The 20,697-nt window shown below is 35.7% G+C and overlaps 1 protein-coding gene across 5 annotated transcripts in view; it reads left to right on the top strand.

Annotated features, from left to right (window-relative positions):
• Nucleotides 1–20,697, top strand: part of MEF2A (myocyte enhancer factor 2A) — a 53,511-nt gene that overhangs the window by 19,276 nt on the left and 13,538 nt on the right. For 2 of the 5 annotated variants that reach the window (XM_009582332.1, XM_009582335.1), the window contains exons 3-5: nt 8,091–8,222; nt 11,615–11,834; nt 12,040–12,099. In XM_009582332.1, coding sequence (XP_009580627.1) covers nt 8,091–8,222; nt 11,615–11,834; nt 12,040–12,099 — 412 coding nt within the window. Of the gene's footprint in view, nt 1–8,090; nt 8,223–8,287; nt 8,426–11,614; nt 11,835–12,039; nt 12,100–20,697 lie in introns of all 5 variants that reach the window. The other 3 variants (XM_009582331.1, XM_009582333.1, XM_009582334.1) reach the window with 3 other exon arrangements.

Genomic DNA, 20,697 nt, shown 5'->3' on the forward strand with positions numbered 1-20,697 from the left:
AAGCATTTATGTACCATAAAATATCTCTTTGAACATTCTAAGATAGAACTGTGTTTTGCTTGGGTTTACCATTAATTTTGTTTGTTGCAGACTGCATTCCCTGAAAGGACTTTAAAAAATATATTTAACTTATGTGCTAAGGAATAGTTTCTTCTTCTTGAAGATGAACATCGATGTACTTTGTTTTGTGGTTTGTTTTTTTTTTTTAATAAAAAGATTGAATAAGATCGACTTAGACTGGCAGTTTAGTACTCTTTAATGGAAAAATCTTGTTGATGGTACTTTCTATAAAACAGGTAAAATGAAAACCTACTCAGCGATATAAAATTTAATATTCTAGTAAGTTGTATAGAAAGAGAAACAAATACAAATGCATCAAATATCAGACTTTGAGAGCTTGGCTTAGCTTTCACCATGGAAACAGTATTATCAATGCTAATGGATTACTAATGATTTTAAGTCTCAAGAAGCTCATTTAGGAATGAGCAATCCATCTTGTTTGTAGGTCAGCAACTGCATTATAAAGTCCACAGTTTACAGATAGCGTTTCTCTAAAATCACAAATACAAGTAAGCAGCTTCCCTTCCTATACCTTCTAGTCCAGTGCATTGTGTAATATTGTGGGGATGAAAAGAAGAGTGGATTTTATAGCCTGTAAAATTGTTATTTTTTTAGTAATTGCTTGTGGTTTATCTATTTAAAATAATGTTTCACAGCAAAGATGCGTCAAGCTAGAATTTAAGCTTCATACCATATCATGTCTAAAAACCTTTTGTATGTGTTATTTTATATAAATGAGAGTTTGAATCCTGAGTGCCATCTTTATCATATCTTGGAGGAATTTGACAGCTAGCTTTCATGTTTGGCAAGCCAGGGATACATGTTAAAATTTGCCAGGTACTGGAAGTGCTCCAACATTTGAAACAAGACCGTGTCTTTTCTTAGAGTGGTATATAACAGGGACACTGATAAAACTTCAAATCATGAACATTTTTCATCTAAATTTTGCCTAAAACTGAACATAGTAGAGCATTGCTTAAAGGGCTCTTCCTTGTATTTTTTGGCCTATTGCTAGGCAGGCTTATAATAATTTTTGTTTGTAAAACCCTGGAATAAGTAATTAATCCTAAACCTCCTTTTTTTTCCTAACATACTATAATATTTGGCCAAGAAATAATCATTGTAGCAAACTTTGTTTAAGTACTGTACTCAGAATTTTTGATGTCTAGATACTTTTGCATAATATCAATTATTTCAAATACTTTTGAAATACCACTGCTAATTGAGCACAAGTATGAAAAATACTATTTAAGTAAGCTAAAAGCAGAGTATGTCAATTTTTCAGATTTTACTTAGTATACACTATTTTGGTTGGGGAGCCTACCAGAAATATTGGTGAGGTCTTGTTCTTTAAGAAGTTAAGCTCTTCAAGTTGCTTAGCTTGTGGAAATGTCTGTCATAATCTGATTTGACCTCGTATGCATTTCACTGAAGTTTTGAAAGCTGGGCACCACTCTGCTTTACTGTCCTGTTTTGGGATGTATGTATTTGTGGCTATAACTAGAATGTGAAATTCTAACTAATAGCATAGCAGAATGTAATTGAAAATGTGTCAGGGGTACTGAAAGGAATAGTTTTAGGGCTAAACTTAAGTAGCCTCCTAACTCAAAGAAAAGGAAAACAGCTTCATAATGAAATTTGCAGATGCTTCAGTGGTTGAAGTTGAGAATATTAATAGGGCCTGCGGAAAATTTACAAAATTTGTAAACATTACATAGAATAATCCAGTACATCTAGCTATGTTGATGAGCTTCAAACACAAAACACCATTACTGAGTTGAATTATATGTTTTTTCTCTGGCTGTTCACTTTTGATGCATATGCTGCACTTAGGATTCACTCCTGCTTGTATTTTAGACAGTGGTAAAATTTTTACACCCAGCACTGCAGGGTCAAGCTCCAACTTTGCAGAACCATGTTGGTACCTTAGAGAAAAGAAACAGGAATGATGATACTTCTGAAGGCAAAATGACCTGCAGGAAGTTTAAAAACTATAAATAGCTTTCAGTGACTAAGAATACTCCTTGGATACTTGAATATGTTTTATACATAATAGGGGAGAAATGACAATACGTGAAGGATGATGCACCGTAGTATTGTTCAGGGTGGTGAAAGTGAAATATTTTGTGTTATAAAAGAAGAAAAATCCAGCCTGGTTTTGGGCTCATCTTCTTGGCAATAGTATGTAACAGGAAGCAAATAATAAAGCAATTGTCATGCTTTCAGCATGACTTTTTGTTATATGTAAAGTCTGCGGTGATACATGTAGTTCTTGCCAGCTGAAGTCTCTCTGCTGTGGGAAGGGAGCTGAACTACATTAAAGGAATATGCCCTGTTTTCTCTCACTGATGTTTCACATAATAGGAATGAAAACTGGGTGGGAGTCTGGTGCTGTCACTACTGTATTTGTCCTTCGTTTTGTGAATATCGCAGAAAAAAGGTGCGGCTTTTTAAGTAGGATGTGATTATCAGTGGTGGCTGAGGCAATGGTTTGCCGCTGCCAGAAAGGACAGGCCATTTCTTCTGCCTATTTTGTATCTGTGGTGTTCAGCCCATACATTGGAAAACCACCTGCTACAATTGAAAGCAAACCCAATAGAAATAAGTTAAATACGGAATGGCCAAGGAGAATTTTCTGTCATTTTGATGAAGAAAAAACGACTTATTGCAGGCTTGAGCAAACATGAGACTTGGCGTAAGGGTGGTCTTTAGGATCCTGCCACTTGCTGTGGCAGTCAGTTTGTCAGACATTTCAGCAGTTCCCTTAAAGCATGGGGAGATAACCTTAAAGCATGGATCTCTCTAATCATCTGCAGAGATGGAACGTGAGACTGATCCTAAAGGCTACGGTATGGCTAAATAGCTCTCGGTTATCCTTGGATCTCTATTTTAGGAATTATTTTTCTTTGTTCCTGAACATTGATAGGAAAGGCACTATTGCATCCTGGGCTAATGGTACTGGCTTTTGCGTTTTATTGGTGTGACTGCACCTTCACAATCTTTTGCCTCGGCAATCTTATCGTTATTCCCATGACAGATGACAGAGTGATGCTCAGTCCTGTCTTTCCTGCACAGAGCTGTGTGAGCGCTTGGCAGCTACATTTGTGGGTGAGGAGCCTTTGGAATTTGGTGCAAGTGGCAGCAGTGTCCTCTCCCCCTCCACTATTGCATGGCAGCTCTCTAGAGCATGAGGAAACTGTTTAATTGGTATCCTTTTGAGATAACCATGGTGTACGTGCCTGCTGGAGCAGCAGTAATATTTGGCAGTACTAGTGGAGCCTTTCCGTTACGTCAGGCCTGAGGGATACTTAAGCTTTTTTAAATTACAATTTTTTTAAAAAGTATTTACTCCAAATTTGTGCAGCTTCACAGCTTTTCCGTGCTCTGACTGCAACAGCAGAAACAGCAGAACTAGCCACAGGTTTTAAGTGAAAGGTTTGCCTTTTCCAAGGGAAATCGCTTTTCAATCTTAGTCAGATTTTTTTTCCTTATGATTTGGGATGAAACACTAACAAAAATCCTGTTTGGCCAGCTCCAATAGTAAGTGCAAAACCAGAGCTGTTAATATGATACATAGTAGCATTGATAGCAACAACCATTTCCTTTTTGTGTAACAAGAAACCCAACACTGAAAATGCTGTGAATGAACTGACACTTTTTTGCACTTCATAACACTTCTTACATATGAGGTCATCCTACTTTTTTGCTTTAAGGCAGAAAAATATTATTTCCTGAGGTGACAATGAACATAATCAAGTTCTCTACAGTTTTGCCAGAGCTGGTAAGGAGCCCAGATCACTAATATCAGAAGTCTTGGCTTTTTAACCACACTCACTGAATCGGAGCACAAAACATGCTGATTGTGCTCTTTTAACCATTAGCAACATGTCCTTTCAGGGTCGGATATAAAAACCAGGATCTTTCACGGGGAGGAGGACAGTTGGGGGTTGTCACTTAACTTCATCCCTGGTAGCAGTAATCTGTGTTTATTAGTTCAAAGTTTCTGGTTTCCAGAACTGCTGATGACCAGTATATTGAGCCAGTGTAAGTTTGTGCGAGAGACGCTGCATGCAGCTGGGCTGGAACAAGCCTTGGAGAAGGTGGTGACTTGATATCACGCTGTGGAGACTCAGTGGGCTTAAAGCTCCTGCATTTCATATTTCTCTGTTGGGTTTTGTGGAAGGAAGCTTATGCTAAGATAATTACACTGTGATGGTTGAATGCCATCTTTGTTCCTCATGGATCATACAATAAATAACTTTATTGTATTTTTGTACTCTTTGGTATTTGTATTACAGGTTTCAGTAAAATTTTTTGAATTGTAGAGACAAGCTAATTATTTTGTTGTTGTTGTTTTGCAAGAAGCCCTTCTGCTGTTCCTTAGATGCTTCTTGCCAAGGCATGATTCTTTTCTTAAATTAGCAAAAATACACTGCAGTTAAAAATTACTTTGCATATGTATGGGGAAGTTCAGGAAAATATTGGGGCTCTTGTACCATGTGCTTGAATGTGATATTTAAACCTGTCATAGCTAGTCCAGCCGTTCTCATACAACGTTTTCTAAGCTCTGTCATTCAAAAAAATTAAAATAAATGAATATTAAACTAATAATTATAATATTTGCATATTTCAGTTTTACAAAAGCAGTTTAAAACTTCAGGGTCATTCTGCAATATCAAGATGACCACAACTGTCTGGAACACTTGTATAGCACTTTGTATGTCACACAACTATGTCGTTGTGTTTGCTTGATTCTTTTAAAAAAAATTTCATACCTGCCTTTGTTCCTCATAAATTCTTTGCATTATTTTCTGACAAAAATCAGTACTTTTCTCTCATCAGTTAGTTAATCCAGTCTAATATCAAAGCTGCACAATCTCAATTACTGAAGGCACAATACAGTGCGTTGGCAAACATATTGGAACAATTTCCAGTAATTTTGGCTAAGTCTTAGGAAGTGGAAAGTAATACAGATTAACTCAAAAGGCTACACATTCCCTTAGATGATCTGGAAAATAAGACTTAACATCAGAAGGTAATTGCAGTGAGCATCCAATAGCAAAACTTGAAATTTAATGTTCTTTTTCCCTCTTGTTGTAGTAAGAAAATTTATGTTCTATATTTATTAGCCTCAACTGCAAAAACTCTGGTTTTATTCTAAGCAAGCTTGTGTATCACAGCTGAGAAATAAAACTCTTAGTGTTGCACAAATATTATTTGGTCTCACTAATTGGTATTTTTTTTTTCTCCCTCCCATCCCCCTTATCTTCAGAGTTAATAAAATTTCAGTCTCCATGATAATATCTTGGAAATAGCTCAGGGAGGGCGAGTTATTTACATGAATCGGAGAAATAACAAATTTTAGCTATAGAGAATCTCGAGGGTGGAGTCAGCACTTGTTTATGGAGTTTGGCTTTCCTGTGTCCCCACAGAGCGATTCCCAGTAGTCATAGCCTTCCTTGTTTTCCCTTGAGCAAGGGCCTGTTATCGTGTCTCTCTCTGTAGCCTGTGAGAAAGCCGAGGCTGGGCTGTCTTGTGTAGGCCTCGCCGGGCCGTGTGAACAGATTACAGCATTCCACTTGTTAGTACGAGCCACGGAGCAGAAATGTTTTACTATTATGTTACTGGGCAATGATAAAGTTGGCAGTCTTTTTATGGTTAGGTCCTCAAAGTGGCAGTTCGTGTTTTAGCTGATAAGGAGACAGAGCTTTGGATATCAGACCCAGACTTATTATCTGTAACAGTGAACCGTGGCTTAAATCCTTCCACAATGACAGGAACCCCATCTGGAGTGAAGGTTTCCAGAATCTTAAACGGGAGATACTGAGGCATTTTCCTTCCTCATGAGTCAAAGCAGAGTTAACCCCATTGTTATCAAAAATAAAAATAACCAGTTGCTAAGGGGAAGGATGCATTTTTATATTTAACTAAATCTCTTCCTTTATGTTAGAACTTTGAGTATGATTTTCAGACAGATCCGGGAGGATGAATCGGCAGCATTATGCTGAAAAGCTTTCGCTTGATTGTTTTAGAATATTGAAAGGAGTACTAATGAAACTCCCATGCTGTGATACTTCAAATTGCTCTAATGTTTTTCTCAAAGGAGGTGAACTAGACAGTATGTGTATTTCTTGCAAGATCTTTCTTTAAAGTATCTAAATACAGCTTCTAGTTGTGTCTTGGGCACTGCGTATGCATGTTGACGCTGAGCCCTATGTAAAGACATATTTGGATTCTATTTACAGAATTCTGTGGGTTGCAGGGGTTCAGTGTAATCCAGATTATACAGTGTTAACATTTTCCCTGCTGATATCAAAGTGTAGAAGACTGGCAGGCTGACTTGTTAGGAAGGGCTGGGAGAGGGATAACAGGCTCCGACCTTGAGAGGCCAAACAGCCGGCCCTTGTATGGCCAAGTCCATATACGTGTCCAGCTGATTGGTTAGAGGAGCAGGATCAGTGCCGTGACAGGTGTTGGAGGAAGCTACACCTGTTTTCCCCGTATGCTGGTTTAGTGATTACATTTTTGTGGGAGTTCCAGATACTGTGTGGGATATGTAGAGCAAGCCAAGAAACTTGAGAAGGAATTTGTAGCTTATGGTGACCTGTGATATTAAAGAATTTCAGATGGCGTAATTGAATTTTCAAGTACTGCTTTAAAACTGAAGTCAATATTTTGCATGTGTATGAACAGTGAGCAAGTCTTGTGTACTTTTTATTGTACTAAAAATTAGTAGATAGCACTTTAAGAGAAAATGCTGATGAATACCATAGTCTAAACTAAAACTTTTTTTTAATCAGCAATTCAGTGTTGTGGAAACATATAGCTTCTGTAGGAAAACAAATGCAATTTCTTTATGGTGCTGAGAACATCAACATGCAGATTTCAAATCTTTAGGGTTTTTAGAGTAAAATTCATAGAATATAAATAATTTCTCAAAAAAAGAAAACACGACTCCCTCATTCCTGTATAATCCTGCTGCTGTCTTGTGTACTGCTAATGTGTACCTGTTTAAAAATTTATATTGCTTTCCTTTTGAAACTTTTTTGAAACACTAAAGATTTTTCCATAGGTAGCATTTTAAATCTTGGTTTGTTATAAATGAGAACTTGCAAAGAAAGACTTCTGATTGTGTAATAGGGTGAAAAAGAAAAACAACAAGGAATACAAATATCTTTTAAAATTTGGTCACGAGACTTGTAGTTTCACATCCTTTTTTCAGTAGCTTATTGGAAATGCCTAGATGGTAGACAAGTTGTTGGTTGGTTTTTGGTTTTGTTTTTGTTCCCCCCCCCCCGGGGATGTTGATGTGAGTTCTCCATCAGAAAAGAGGAAGTAGCCCAATAAAGCAGTTGCATCAAGTTAGTCTAAAGGAGTCTGAAAAAACTTACATTTAGCAAACTAAGTCATTTTAGGGAGGGATTATGTAATTTCTTTTTATAATTTTTGCAGCTCTTGTTATCATGCGGACTGACAGAAGTGCAGGAAAATCGTGCCTTTATAAACTGCTGAGACCAAGTGTTACCTATAGTAATGCACTGCAGTTGTTGAATTCGATTGAAAATTTTAGCTGCTGTGTTTCTCAGAGTTTAACTTTATGCTCTTTAAAATGTGAATATTAAAATTGGGGTGCTAAAATCAATTTATTAAAGATCCAGTAAACTGGCTTTTAATTACCAGTGGTGACTTTAACTCCTTTGCCATAGGCTTGAATGTTCCTTATATGTCAGGCAACTTTACTCCATCAGCCAGTATCTAAAAACGTTTTTTCATGGAACACTGGAGAGATGAAATGGGTGTAGGTTAAAGTTACCCATGAGATGGCACCTGGGAGAGATTGTGCCTCTGAATGAACCTTGTCTGTTTGCGTACTATGCCACTATTTTGAAAGACTAAGCCTGTTTGTTGAACAGTGAGTTTTGTCTGTGAAAGTTTCATGTCGTTTCAGTGGCTCTGAATGATTCAGTAGTATACAAAACTTCTTGGCAAGTTAGTATGATTTGTATGTGAATTTTCCAATTGTATTTCAGACCTTAAGAAAGAAAGGCCTTAATGGTTGTGAGAGCCCTGATGCTGACGATTACTTTGAGCACAGTCCACTATCGGAGGACAGATTCAGCAAACTAAATGAAGATAGTGATTTTATTTTCAAGCGAGGCCCTGTAAGTACTTTTATTTTATCTCTACTTTTTATTTGTTGATCCTTTTTATTAACTTCATTATTTAGGCTCTGAACAAGAAGGAACACAGAGGGTGCGACAGCCCGGACCCTGACACTTCATATGTGCTCACGCCACATACAGAAGAAAAATATAAAAAAATTAATGAAGAGTTTGATAATATGATGCGGAATCATAAAATCGCAGTGAGTACTAAAGTATGGTTTGTGCTTCTATTACATGCATGAGAATTTTCACAGTGTTTGCTTACCACTGAATACCACTGCAAGGACAAGAGGATGTAATGGTTTGAGAAGGGAATGTATGTTTTTGAGGAAAAATGAGATGCTGATACTGGATCTTGTTAAAATACATTTTACCGTAAAGAATAAAAAGATTTATCTCTGGCTTCTCTTTTGCACTCAGTTTTTCATACCTTATGAACATGAGGTAACATTTCTAAATTTCAGGAGCCTAGCTGTATTACCTAATTCTATCTAAAATATTTTTTAAAAGATTTTGTCATGGGATGTAGGATAGTTTATTTACATCTTGTAACTCTTCGTCTGTCTGTTGATCAAGATTTTACAATATATTACAAGCGGGCAAATAGGATTAGATTAATTTTGTCATCAAATCAGTGGAATTTATTTTGCTGAAGACTGGATGTAGAAAGGTATTTAGATGTTCAAAGATAAAGACTGGTGTGCAATGGGAGCCTCAGAAGATTGGTGTCTTACTCCTATTGAAATTCTAACAGATACTTCCTTGGACACTGAAAGATCTTTGAAAATTTTGTCCAAAGTGCCTAAGCCATTTGCAGCCATGTCACTTAATTGCTTTAGAACGATATGATCTATCCCATAGTGTGATCAGAGGATCATTTTTCATTTTAGTGTTATCTAATTCAAAAATGAAATTGTCATTGTCTGAACCCCATATATTTACTGGGCAGATTATTCCTGTTCTCCTCAGTTTCATATATCCACTTCAATTTTTGGGTCTAAGGCAAAAAAGATGTAGTGGAGAAGGACTCTTGGAAGAGAATTATTGGGCTCCGGAACTCAACAAGTTTGGGGATAACAGTAGTGTAAATTTTGCATGTTTTTAATGGAGTTGTACCTGATGACATTTAATTTCCATCTGCAAAAACCAATTAGTGTTGAGTATTACAGGGGAAGTATTTTCTGAGAAAACTAATACAGGGCTCTGCCACAGCCTTTGAATTTTTTAACATTGCAAATCTTGTAGCAATTAAAGTAAAGGGACTGGCTAGGTTAATCAGCACAGACCCTGGGGTAATTGAGTAGTGTGTCCCCAAATGACTTGCTGATACTAGAAATTATGTCATTGTTCAGAGCAATGAGGCCATCTCTGGGGACTTAACAGCAAACTGACAGTCATGACACCCAGCATCACTTTTTTTAGCAAGTTCTTTATACTTGAATGAAGCCAATATCTTTTGTTCCTGCTTTGTTTTGAAGCTTTTGATATCCAACATTTCTGTGGTGAGACATCTTCTTCAGGCCCCATCTCTCAGTATCATACAGCTAAATTGCTCTCCCTTGATTTTCTGTGGTCTTCATGAACAGCCTAAATTGTCTGTGTGGACATCAGTGTAAATAATAAAGGCAATATTATTCTTTAGCTCTGTAGTCTGTATTTATAGCTTAAATTGGACCTGTTATGGTTCTATTTCCAGTACTTATGGGTCTGTATAAGAACATAGTTTCTTTTGTTCTAGTGCACTCATTACTGTCAAAGGATAGGAATGAGGCAAAGCGTGAAGAATTCAGTCATAACCAAATGAGTACCATAGATGGGCAGAGGCAGCCTTTATTGTAAGGTGTGGGGGGAAGCTGTCACTTATTAGTTCTATATTGAGAAACCTACAGAAAAAATGTTCCAACTGCTTCTAGCTTCTAGCATTGTTTTAAGCATACTTCAGGTATTTCAAGTTTAGTTTGAGTTACTTGACAGAATGCTGTTTAAAAACAACCTTTTTCTTGTAGATATTGAATGGTTTCTTGAAGTAGTTTCCCGTGAAAACAAATGCCAGTACAGCTTGTCATTAGTTAGATACTCTGAATGATTTGCTAGCATTACGTCGCTATGCTTCATTACTTTTTCCTTCTGTCTGTGCCAAAAATTGATAATTATTCTTAGGAATGCTTCAGTAGAGACACTGTCATTGGCTCTCACTAGTAAGAGATTTTGTTTCCTGTAGAAAATGTATTATGCTCTTTTAATTAGTGTAGTTATTGTTGTATTTCTAATATTATCAAAGTTGTTGTACAGAAGTATCATTGTGAGTAAATTTTAAGCTGCACATGACAAAAGTGCATCTTTTTAAGTATACTTGCTAGGTCATGAATGTTTCTCATCTGCATTTGACCTCTAAATCAAAACTATTATTGCTCTATTCTGTCAATAAATACTACGGAATTTTTACCTTTAAATTGTACCTGTCATGGTTTTGTTTCTAGTAATTATGAGAGTTGTGAAAGAAAATAGTCCCTTTTGTTTCAGAAACTCGTCACTGTCAAAGGATAGGAATGAAACAAAGGCCGAAGAAGTTAGTCATAACCAAATGAGTACCATAGATGGGCAGGCATCTAAGCTTTTGATTCCAATAGTTGTTGAATAACAAACATATATAATTCAAAAAAATAGTTGCCTTTTAAATAATGCTGTAAAAACTAGAATTTAAAAAAATGAGATTTGCAAAAAAGCAAGATGGAGTGGTTATCCAAGCAGGGTTTTGTGGAACACAGCTCAGAATAATGACAATTGAAATGTTTAAATTCAAATTACTGAACTTAGTGAATTTCTAAAGATCTGTTTACTTTCTTTAATCTATTGAAAAAGAAAAAGTTTTAGAGATTAGTAGCAATATTTTGGCAAGGTTATTAATAGAAAATGTTATTACTAACTTTTTCTTTTTTGTGTAATAATTGACTTTATTTTATAATGTGCATGTTTATGCTTACATTTTGAAGGTGCAACAGTTCATTGATATGTAGACGTGTATAGCTTGTCATTGCTTTGTAATAATCCAAATTAACTGATAAATTTGTTGTATTTCTAAGCTTGCGAATTCACATGAATATCTTCTATTTTTTTGTATTTGAGCTTTCAGTGTTTTAGAGTTTTATGAATAATTCTTTTGGAACTGTATTTATATGATGTATAAGAGCTTAACACCATACTCTACAACAAATGGATATTTTAAAATTGTATGCTTAATAGAGTTTAAAAACTAACATAATTAACTTTTTTTTTAACCTGAGTAATTCTTGGCAAACTTCGATGTGTATTTTTATAATGTGCTATTTCTGCAAACATAGTTAATGCTAATGTTGTCTTGTGTGTATTCCTTGTTGTCTTTCCTCCAGCCTGGCTTGCCTGCTCAGAACTTCTCGATGTCGGTTACGGTTCCAGTGTCCAATCCCAACACTTTAACCTACAGTAACCCAGGGAGTTCCCTTGTATCCCCATCACTGGCAGCCAGTTCATCGTTAACGGACACGACCATGCTCTCCCCACCTCAGACCACCCTGCATCGGAACGTATCACCTGGGGCCCCTCAGAGACCACCGAGTACTGGCAACGCAGGTAAGATTTCAGTACTGTTGTGCTTTCCTTTTATACCCTCTTTTTATTTTTTTTTTTAAAAAAACCCTACAAACAAACAAAAAAGTAACAAGTTCCTAATGATATCAGTGCATTTTCTTTTTTTTAACTTAAGTTTTGAAGTACAAAATGATAAGATACTGTAATGAGAGCAAGTTAGTTTAATGCTCTGGCTTATTTTTATTAGGTGCAATGCTGGGGACAACTGACCTCACAGTGCCAAATGGAGCTGGTACCAGTCCAGTTGGTAAGTGTGGTATCACGTCTTTGTTGAAAAATAGTATTGTGGTTTTAGTTTCACAGTTACTCAAAAGCAATTTTTTATTTTGACTCTTTTGAAAAAGTCACTGTGGAAGAACAAAAGTCGTAATATTATTAGTAATTGTCAAGTCTTGTAAATTCTTATCAGGCATTTAACTCTTTACTGCCATGCCCTTTCCACTTCAGTAATACTTGCGTTTTTTATTTTAGTGATTTTCAGTAGTAGCATGCTGCTCTTGCTTTTGTGTCTCTCTACAGGTGTAATTACAGCACTCTAAAGAGATCTTATGTTCGCCAAATTTCTTACTTAGTAAGCGCAGTGAATTTCATACAAAACTATTACACTAAAGACAACTCAGCTGTGTTCTCAACTTTAGTATTCATAAGACCTGGATGTTTGATACTGGTTGTGGTGCCAATCAAAATGAAGAAAATACAGACTGTATTGTTTGTATTGCCATGTGTATCTTGCTAATTATTTTCTAGCAGTTATACAAAGAAGGCAATAAATCTTGGAAGCTGATAGCTAGGTTCTGTCTTAATTTTGGAAGATGATCAGAATTTCTTTCAAAAACAAATTAGAGATCTTGCCAAAAATCAAATTCACAGTATTTTTAGTCTTCAGTGAAATGATATGATAGCACTTTTTTCATTCAAATAATACTTTGTCTCCCCTAAACAAAATTTAGTGCTCTTGTAGAGGGCAGGCAGCCACTGAAATTTATCATGCCACAGAAAGACAAAATAAATGACAGTTCACCCACTTCCTTCATGTTCCTTCCATTGCTTGAGATGTCTTGGTAACTGAAGGTCAATTTTGGAAATACACATAACTCTCCTTGGTATGTGTTCATAGCAAGGAATTAGAGAAGCCACTGTTGACCTTTCAGTATTTGTCCACTGGCTACTTAGTGTGGCAACTGGGAAAGAAATAAAGTCAGGCAGTTGAATTTTTGAATAAAAAATGCTGGAACTACAAGGCTGAAAGCACAGGATTGACTTTTCTACTCTTCATCCATTTTTTGGCCATGTGCAGCAAAGATATTAAAGTGTGGTTTCCATCAGGTATGCAAGATTTAAATGGAGTTGAAAAAAGATGACTATTTTTAGAAACTGTGGAGGTCAGATGTTGATTTCCATAGTATTTCTCAAGTCAGACTAAATAAGTTTATTATCAAGCTGTTTCAGGCCTCTTTTCCAAAATCAAGCTTTAGTAACAGCAGCCTCAGATTTAAGACTACTTCTTTCAATAAGCAAATAAAACAGTTGTTTACAGCACTTGCTATAGAATATTAAACTGTAGAAATACCCAGTTACAGCAGCTTGGTGAACATATTTAATGCAGTAAAATGTTTTCCTTCTTGCATTTATTAATAGTTTATGAAAAGTCAAAATGCATCGCTTATCTCTTACTTTCCAGAACTTCGCACTCAAAATGTTTTACATATACCCACTCACTTCTAGAAAGATTTTTCATACAAGTAAGAGTTGTGGCTATACAAGAACAGTGGAATGTCTATAAGAAGTATCTCTAGCAAAACTCAAATACCTAGTTAACACCAGAATGGTAAGCCACAGAGTACCCTAAGTTGTCAGAGCGCCACTTTCTACTAGGATGTGGCATGGCTTCTTTTAAATGCTATCAGGTGCACAGTAATCTTCTCAATTGCAACCAAACCCAAGAAACCATACATAACCAGATTGAGTAAATCTGCTAACTTGTCAATTTGAGCGTGACGGCTGCCGTTGAAGTGTGTATATCAAGTTAATTATGTCTGCAGAGAACAATGGTTTTAGTTTCTTGCTACATTTGTTGTAGAATTCACTTTAAAAAATGTATTTTCTTCTTTTAACTTTCAATCTTTTCGTTTAAACTTCTCGGGAAGGGAGAATTCTCCTATGGATATAGTTGTGAATGGTCATGTGTCAAATTTGCAGCTCACAATTTATAGGAGAGATGTCAAAGATAAAGATGGAGTACTGTCATACCCACGTTCCCAGATACTCTCTTATAGACAGAGGAAAAACCCAAGTGTTGCTCAAAACTTCATAATGTCAAGTATTTGAGATTTTGTTCTCATTTCATTGAAATATACTTATACACTTATCACTGAGTAAAAAGCAAGTAAGGGTTATCTTGCATAGTTGGGACCAAGTTCAAACAAAGATGTTGCATAAAGTGGCTTATATTTAGTTCACGAGTCTTTTTCTCAAGTCCTGTGTAACTTGATTGGAATAGATATGATTTCCTTTACCAGTCAATCTGCCAACTTAACAGTTTTTCTGTGGAAAATAACTTTGAGTAAAAATATCTGCGTGTTGTAGCAAAGATTAGGTGGTTTTTTATGTCTAGGACAGAAAATTTTGTGATCATTTGGTAATACTGAGAGCTTATTTCACATACAGCTGTCATAACTCTGAAAAAGCATTTTTATTTTGTAATATTTTTAAAATTTTACCCACCACGTAAAAAACATTTGCTGAAAATTTTTACTTGGCAAGTATGTCAGTGTTGAGAGGGGAAAAATGTCTGGCATTATAACAGTGTTTGCTTTTGAGCTAATTTATTTTTTCTGTTAATTAGATCAAATGTTTTGGAGCTAGAATTTTCCTGGTACTGTTGCCCATGGTCAGTGTTAAACCCTGTTCAGTTTGTGATGGGCATCTAATATGCTTCGAGAATCGCGTGTCACCAGGATGTGTACAACTTGCTATTTGTTGTCAACATCATCATGGCTTGAACACATGCTGCATGTCTATATTACTCCCTTCAAAAGGCTGTGGATTCTAATTAGGCAAAGTATAGCCTCACTTGCTCTGAGTACCCAAATACGGGGGAGAGTTTCTTTGACTTTGAACTGAAAGGACTTGATGGATGGATGGATCACCTTCAAATTTGTCATGAGGTCTGCTTCACTGTGTTCCAGTAGATTCGGTATTATACTTTGAATCATCCAGAGGTTGCCAATGAAGTGCACTTCCAGTGAAGTTGTCCTATCCTTGAGGACTCTGAGAATCAGAAAGGCTCAAAAGAAGTACAACTGTTACCCGATCGCTACTTTTTCTTCCATACTTTTCGCGTATGGCATTGAGCTAGAACCATGCAAAGGACCTGAGCTGGTTTTCATTGACAAGGCTGCATGAAATGACTGGCTGAAATCAGCATGAAAAACATGCTGGTAGAAGAAAGCATTTGAGGTGTGGTTTGGTGTTTGGTTTTTTGTTTTTGGTGTTTTTTTTTTTGTTTTTTTTTTAAATTGTAGCAATCTCTCCTTGGAAACCACCCATCTACATGTGGTCAGTTCAGCCCCTGAACAACTGTCCTTAGATTTTAGTTGAAATTTCATACATTGTTATGTGTGTTCATTATCTTACCATAATTTCTGATTTACTAAGAGGTACGAGATAATTCTGGTTAGAATTTGCCACATGTATAACAAATTATTAATCTCCCAGCTAGATTAAAGTATTGCAGTGTATCTGTTTGTGTGAAGTCTCAACATTTATATAATGTCACCTTGCGCAGGATACACCACCACACATACTCAGATGTTCTAAACATATCACTTCTGTCATTCATTCTTTACCATTCTTTACATTGGCTTTGTATAGATACATAGAAATCAACAAGTTCAGAAAGTAGAACTCTGATTTCGTTAGCTGTAAACTGTTTAGTTGACGAAAGACCCGAAAGGCATCCAATTGCCACTGCTAATGTTTCACACAATGTTGAATAACATTTAGATACAAAAGCAGTATGCCTTTGTTTTAGGTTTGCTGCTGCATTCTGAATAATAACCCTGGTCTTGAAGAAGGCCCATTTAAATTTTAAATATCCTTGAAAATTGTCTTTCCTTCTATGTAGCAAAAAAAATTTTCCAGCAACCTGGGAAATGAGGGGTTTTTTTAGTTTTGTAACATGAGTAAGCATTCCCTTGATACTTAGTCATGTGTATTTCTTTTTGCTGCCCTAGAAGTATAAATCTTGCATGTCTAACATGTTTCAAAATCTTATGTTACTGTCAAAGGTATATTTTAATTCTAATCATAGTATTATCTGAAGTATTGATTTGTAAAGATCAGTGGAAATACATTTATTTCAGCTTCCTTGAGATGTTACAGTAAATTCTTTCCAAAGCTAGCAGAAAACTTAGGCTTTTCGAAATGATGTTAGAATCGGCAGTGATTTCTGTGCAAAGCTGAAAATGGTATGAATGGCATATGCTGTTTTGTGGTTTGTTTTTTTTCTTTTTTTAATTTCCACTTAAAGCTGTCTACTACTTAAAAAAAAAAAAAGTAAATTGAGCAACCAATGCACATAGAAATGCTATTGTTGTATTTATTTGCAATACATTCCGCCCTCCCGCCCCCCACCAGGGTCCTACATGTATATGTTTTTCTTCAATAGAATTTATCCGGTCTTCTAGATGCATAGTGAATCGATGGCTTATTGCAAACACGATTTTCAGTTTACTGTTAATTATGTGACATTTATTGGGTTGTATGATGTCATTTGAGGCATAAATATTTATTTACTACTGTTCTTATTTTTGCTTAATCTTATATTGCTTAGCTGCTTGCCCACAATTATTTTCCAAAACTCTGTATAACTGTTCAGTTTCTCCAAAGGTGAACCACAAAAAAAGATTAATGGCATCAATGACTATAATTTATTCCTTGAGTATAATAAGTACATGGAGTACTTTCCAGCCACGTGTGTTCATTGTTTCAGCTGATGTGATTTATATAGTGAAATATGAGTCTGGCTCATGTAATTGAATGCTACGTCTTGGGCTGCAGGACAATAAATGAGATTAAGCTGTATTATGTTTCTGAAGGCAGAATATACAGTTGTTAAAATGGCCGGGTTTTAACATTTAGTTTCAGAAAAGAAGTTACTTCAAAAGTAAACATTTTCTGACTAAACAAGAAGGAGGCTAATGTACATTGGCAACATTTGTTATCATAAAATCTAATTAAATTATGATTCATATAATTGAGAGCTTATCTTTGCATTGGTCTCTGTTTTCCAAAGAAGTGTTTTGAACATGCTCTCATAGAATTAGAGTTAAGTAAGACTCTTCCAATGAAAGTAAAACCAGTAGTCTTATTTTACATTTATGTAGGATTTGATATTCTGTTTCCATTTTTCAGTTTGATAGTGTTTTTAAATATAAAGTAATTGTCTTTGGGGAAGATCTATAGTGGGTGGGGTAGATACAATTTCTGTATTATACAAAATAGTAAGTAGAATTTATGGGGTTATTAAAGCCTCGGTTTGGCAAACTGCCATATAGTTGCATCATCCTGTAATCATTATCTTTTTCTGGCTCCTGACCTTACTCTAAGAAATACCATGCTTTTAGTTATTCTTTCACTCTTAACTTATAATTTGATTTTCTTATTAACAGGAAAAAAGGCTTTAAGTGTCATATTAAAAATTAATATTCTACAGTCTTATTGCAGCCCCAGCATATGATTCTTCAAATAATCAATATAGATACTCCAGTGTTTGCTAAATGTTCAATGCTTGCTATTTATAACAGAGCTGATATTGGATTAATACCCATAGTATTGCACACTTAAAACATTTTTTGTTTCTCCTGTTCTTAATATATTTTTTCTGAACACTCATTTTAAGAAACGCTCAGCCTTTTGTCAGAACAAATGCTTTCACTCTACCCTGCTGCTGAATGATGTTGCGCAGAGATGGCAATGGCAAGGAATTTGTTGTTTTTGACAGCACCACTAAAAGCATGCAATGTTTCTGAAGGATTGGCAGAGCCTTGTAATAAGGGCTGCAGGAAATGACTGTATTGGGTGTGGAAGAAAGACACTGTCCAGATTTAACACACGAGCTACCGAAATACTTGAAAACAGAGGACAGGAAATGGTATCATAGGGTAGACTAAAATGCTATACAGACCTCCATTGTTTATACAAAGTGTTATTGTTCTGAAGTTTAAATTCAACTCAGGATACTGCAGCTTTGGTGTATAAAAGGTAACATTGGCAGCCTAGTGAGTAATAAAATGCTATTTATTATTAGATTAAACTCCGGACTTTTTTATAACAGTAAGTTCTTTAAATGTTCTGGCATTTTTGCTGAAAATGGAAGATACTGTAACAATGTTTTAGATATAATTTGGTGAAAGTTATGTTACTTTCTAATAATTTTTCCTCCCTTACATCTGTTTCCAAATCCACTTAATTTTTACTCTGTCCATTGTGCAAGATTTCGCTTGCAATCTGATGCTTTGTAGGCTGTCTATAACTAATGTTTACGCTCATTTATAATGGATAGGTATTGATGCATAACCATTTAACAAAACCATGATTCTGTGAAAACTGTCTCACAGGTTCAGGAACTGTAGGGGTAGCACTGAATTTAATTTCTCTTTTTTGGCTGGTTGGTTTTTCTGTGTAACCTAGCTATGGCCAGTTTTCTTCTAGCAGTCAAGAATATATTTAGCCCTAGTATGTATTCTCAGCTACAGCCCAACTTTTCATCCACTTTAAATTTTATCGCTAACCTAGAAGCGTCCCAATAAATTCTGCTGTTTTCTGCTGAGGAATGTAGATGCTTTAATCATGAAATGAGTTTTTGCTGTGGTTTTTAATACAGAAGGAAGAATGCTGACATGAAAAGCTTTTTCTTCTTTCTGCTGTCCGTGTTCCTTCTTTCCTCCAAAACTTCTGTGTTAAATGGTAGAATTCTCAGAAGACGTATTCCCATACCCCCATACAAATGCTTCAGGAAAGTACTGAATTAGAGTAACTCCTCCTTGCTCTGTTAACCTTGAAAAACTCAACGGACTTATCAGATCACCCATGTATGGTCAGGCTTTTGGCACCACACAGAAAGTAAATCCAGAATTTGAAATCCTGGCTTTAAAGTTGTGAATTTATTGCTCATCCGTATGTGAACAAGAATACTGTGGTTGCAAATTCCAGTAAGTTCTACCTACTTACAATTTTTTTCTTTAAAAGTATTTAGCAATAACTTTGTTTCCAAAAGACCTTTATAAAACTCAGTAGAATATCGTCAGATCAGCACAAGAGCTTTGTTATAATTCTTACATTAATCTTTACTTTTTCCATTTCTAAATTGATAAAACAGTATGTAGGGTTCCATTTATGGTGGACAGGGAAAAGGTGAGGATTGCATTTGGCAGTTCCCCCACCATGTAACAAGGATCAGTAGTAATGGAGGAGGCTCCCTCCTTAGCATCCTGGTGAATTCACACCTAGGTTCTCAACATGCGCTAGCTAAGTATCTCAGCAGTACCACTCACCTTCATGAAGTGTGCTGTTACAGATACATGTTATTGTTCTTCATTCTTGCTAAGCTTTTAAAGGCATTAAAAATTTTGCTAAAGAAGGTAGAATGTGACACTGACAACTTTCTTATTTTAATTGCTTTTAGATTAATAGGTACTTAATGTAATAAGATTGGATTGGGCATAGGGGCCTATTCAAATTAGAATAAATTCATGCCGGTATGGCGCTACAGGCTATTAGAAGAGAATTTCCCACACAGTGAACTTTGTGTAATAGACTTTTTCCTGAATTGTGACTATAAAGGCTGCTTTCAGAACTGCAATGTTAGCATAAACATAATCTTACTATGAATTGTATTTATTTATACACACACATACACAAGTTCAGTAGTGTGAACTATAGGGTTCCCTGTTGTGAAATTCCCCTTGCTTAACAACTTTTTTTTTCATTTGCAGCTGAATAAGGTGTGTGTATTTTGGGAATTGTTGCTATAAATATGATAAAATCATAGGAATGTGGCTTGAAAATTTTTCTGAGAAATATATTTTGGTTAACATGATTGATGCTTTTGTCAGTACAGGAAAACAGAATAGTAGGCACTTAACTGTTTTACAGTCTTTTTACTTTTTTCCTGATCCGTTTTGAGTATAAGCTAAGGCCTGTATCTTGAGCATATTCAGCTTTTGGGGATTTCAGTGCTGAAGCCAGGCTTTGGCTTGTCTAATTCTACTTAGAATGAGTATCAGGAGTAAGGTAGAGAAAGACCTGGGTAAAACAAATCAATGGGCATAAATGATGTGTATATCTATGTCCAGAGCTTGGAATGAGTTTGAAGGGAAAGGATTTGTTCCCCTCGTTGCTAAATATAATAGTCAAACAGTATATATTTTTGAGACTGAAATTAATTTTATTAGAGAATAGATAACTGGAGTCTGCAGATCTTGAAGACATTTGAAGAATACATTTTAGAAATAGAGATTTTAAGAGCTGATTTTTTTTATTCTCACAGGCAACAATTCAGTAGTTCATGTTCTGTGGGGGTGGGGATGAAGTGAGGTTGTGCAAAAGCACACAATTTTTTGCAGGCTCAGCCTGGAGGAACTTCAAAGGGCAAAATAAATAAAACACAACAGATGTTATTAGAAATAGTTCTTTGGCAACGTGCTCTTCTCAGCGTTTGAGCTGCCACAGTGTGCCCTTGAGGTGATACTACCTTTACATATTGATCTTCTGGTGAAAGTGGTTTTTGTTTGTTCGATTATTCAATACTGCACCTCTTGTGATAAGTTTGTTATTGGAAGTT

Source organism: Fulmarus glacialis, unplaced genomic scaffold, assembly GCF_000690835.1.
Source record: "Fulmarus glacialis isolate BGI_N327 unplaced genomic scaffold, ASM69083v1 scaffold7417, whole genome shotgun sequence".
Taxonomy (NCBI): Eukaryota; Metazoa; Chordata; class Aves; order Procellariiformes; family Procellariidae; genus Fulmarus; species Fulmarus glacialis.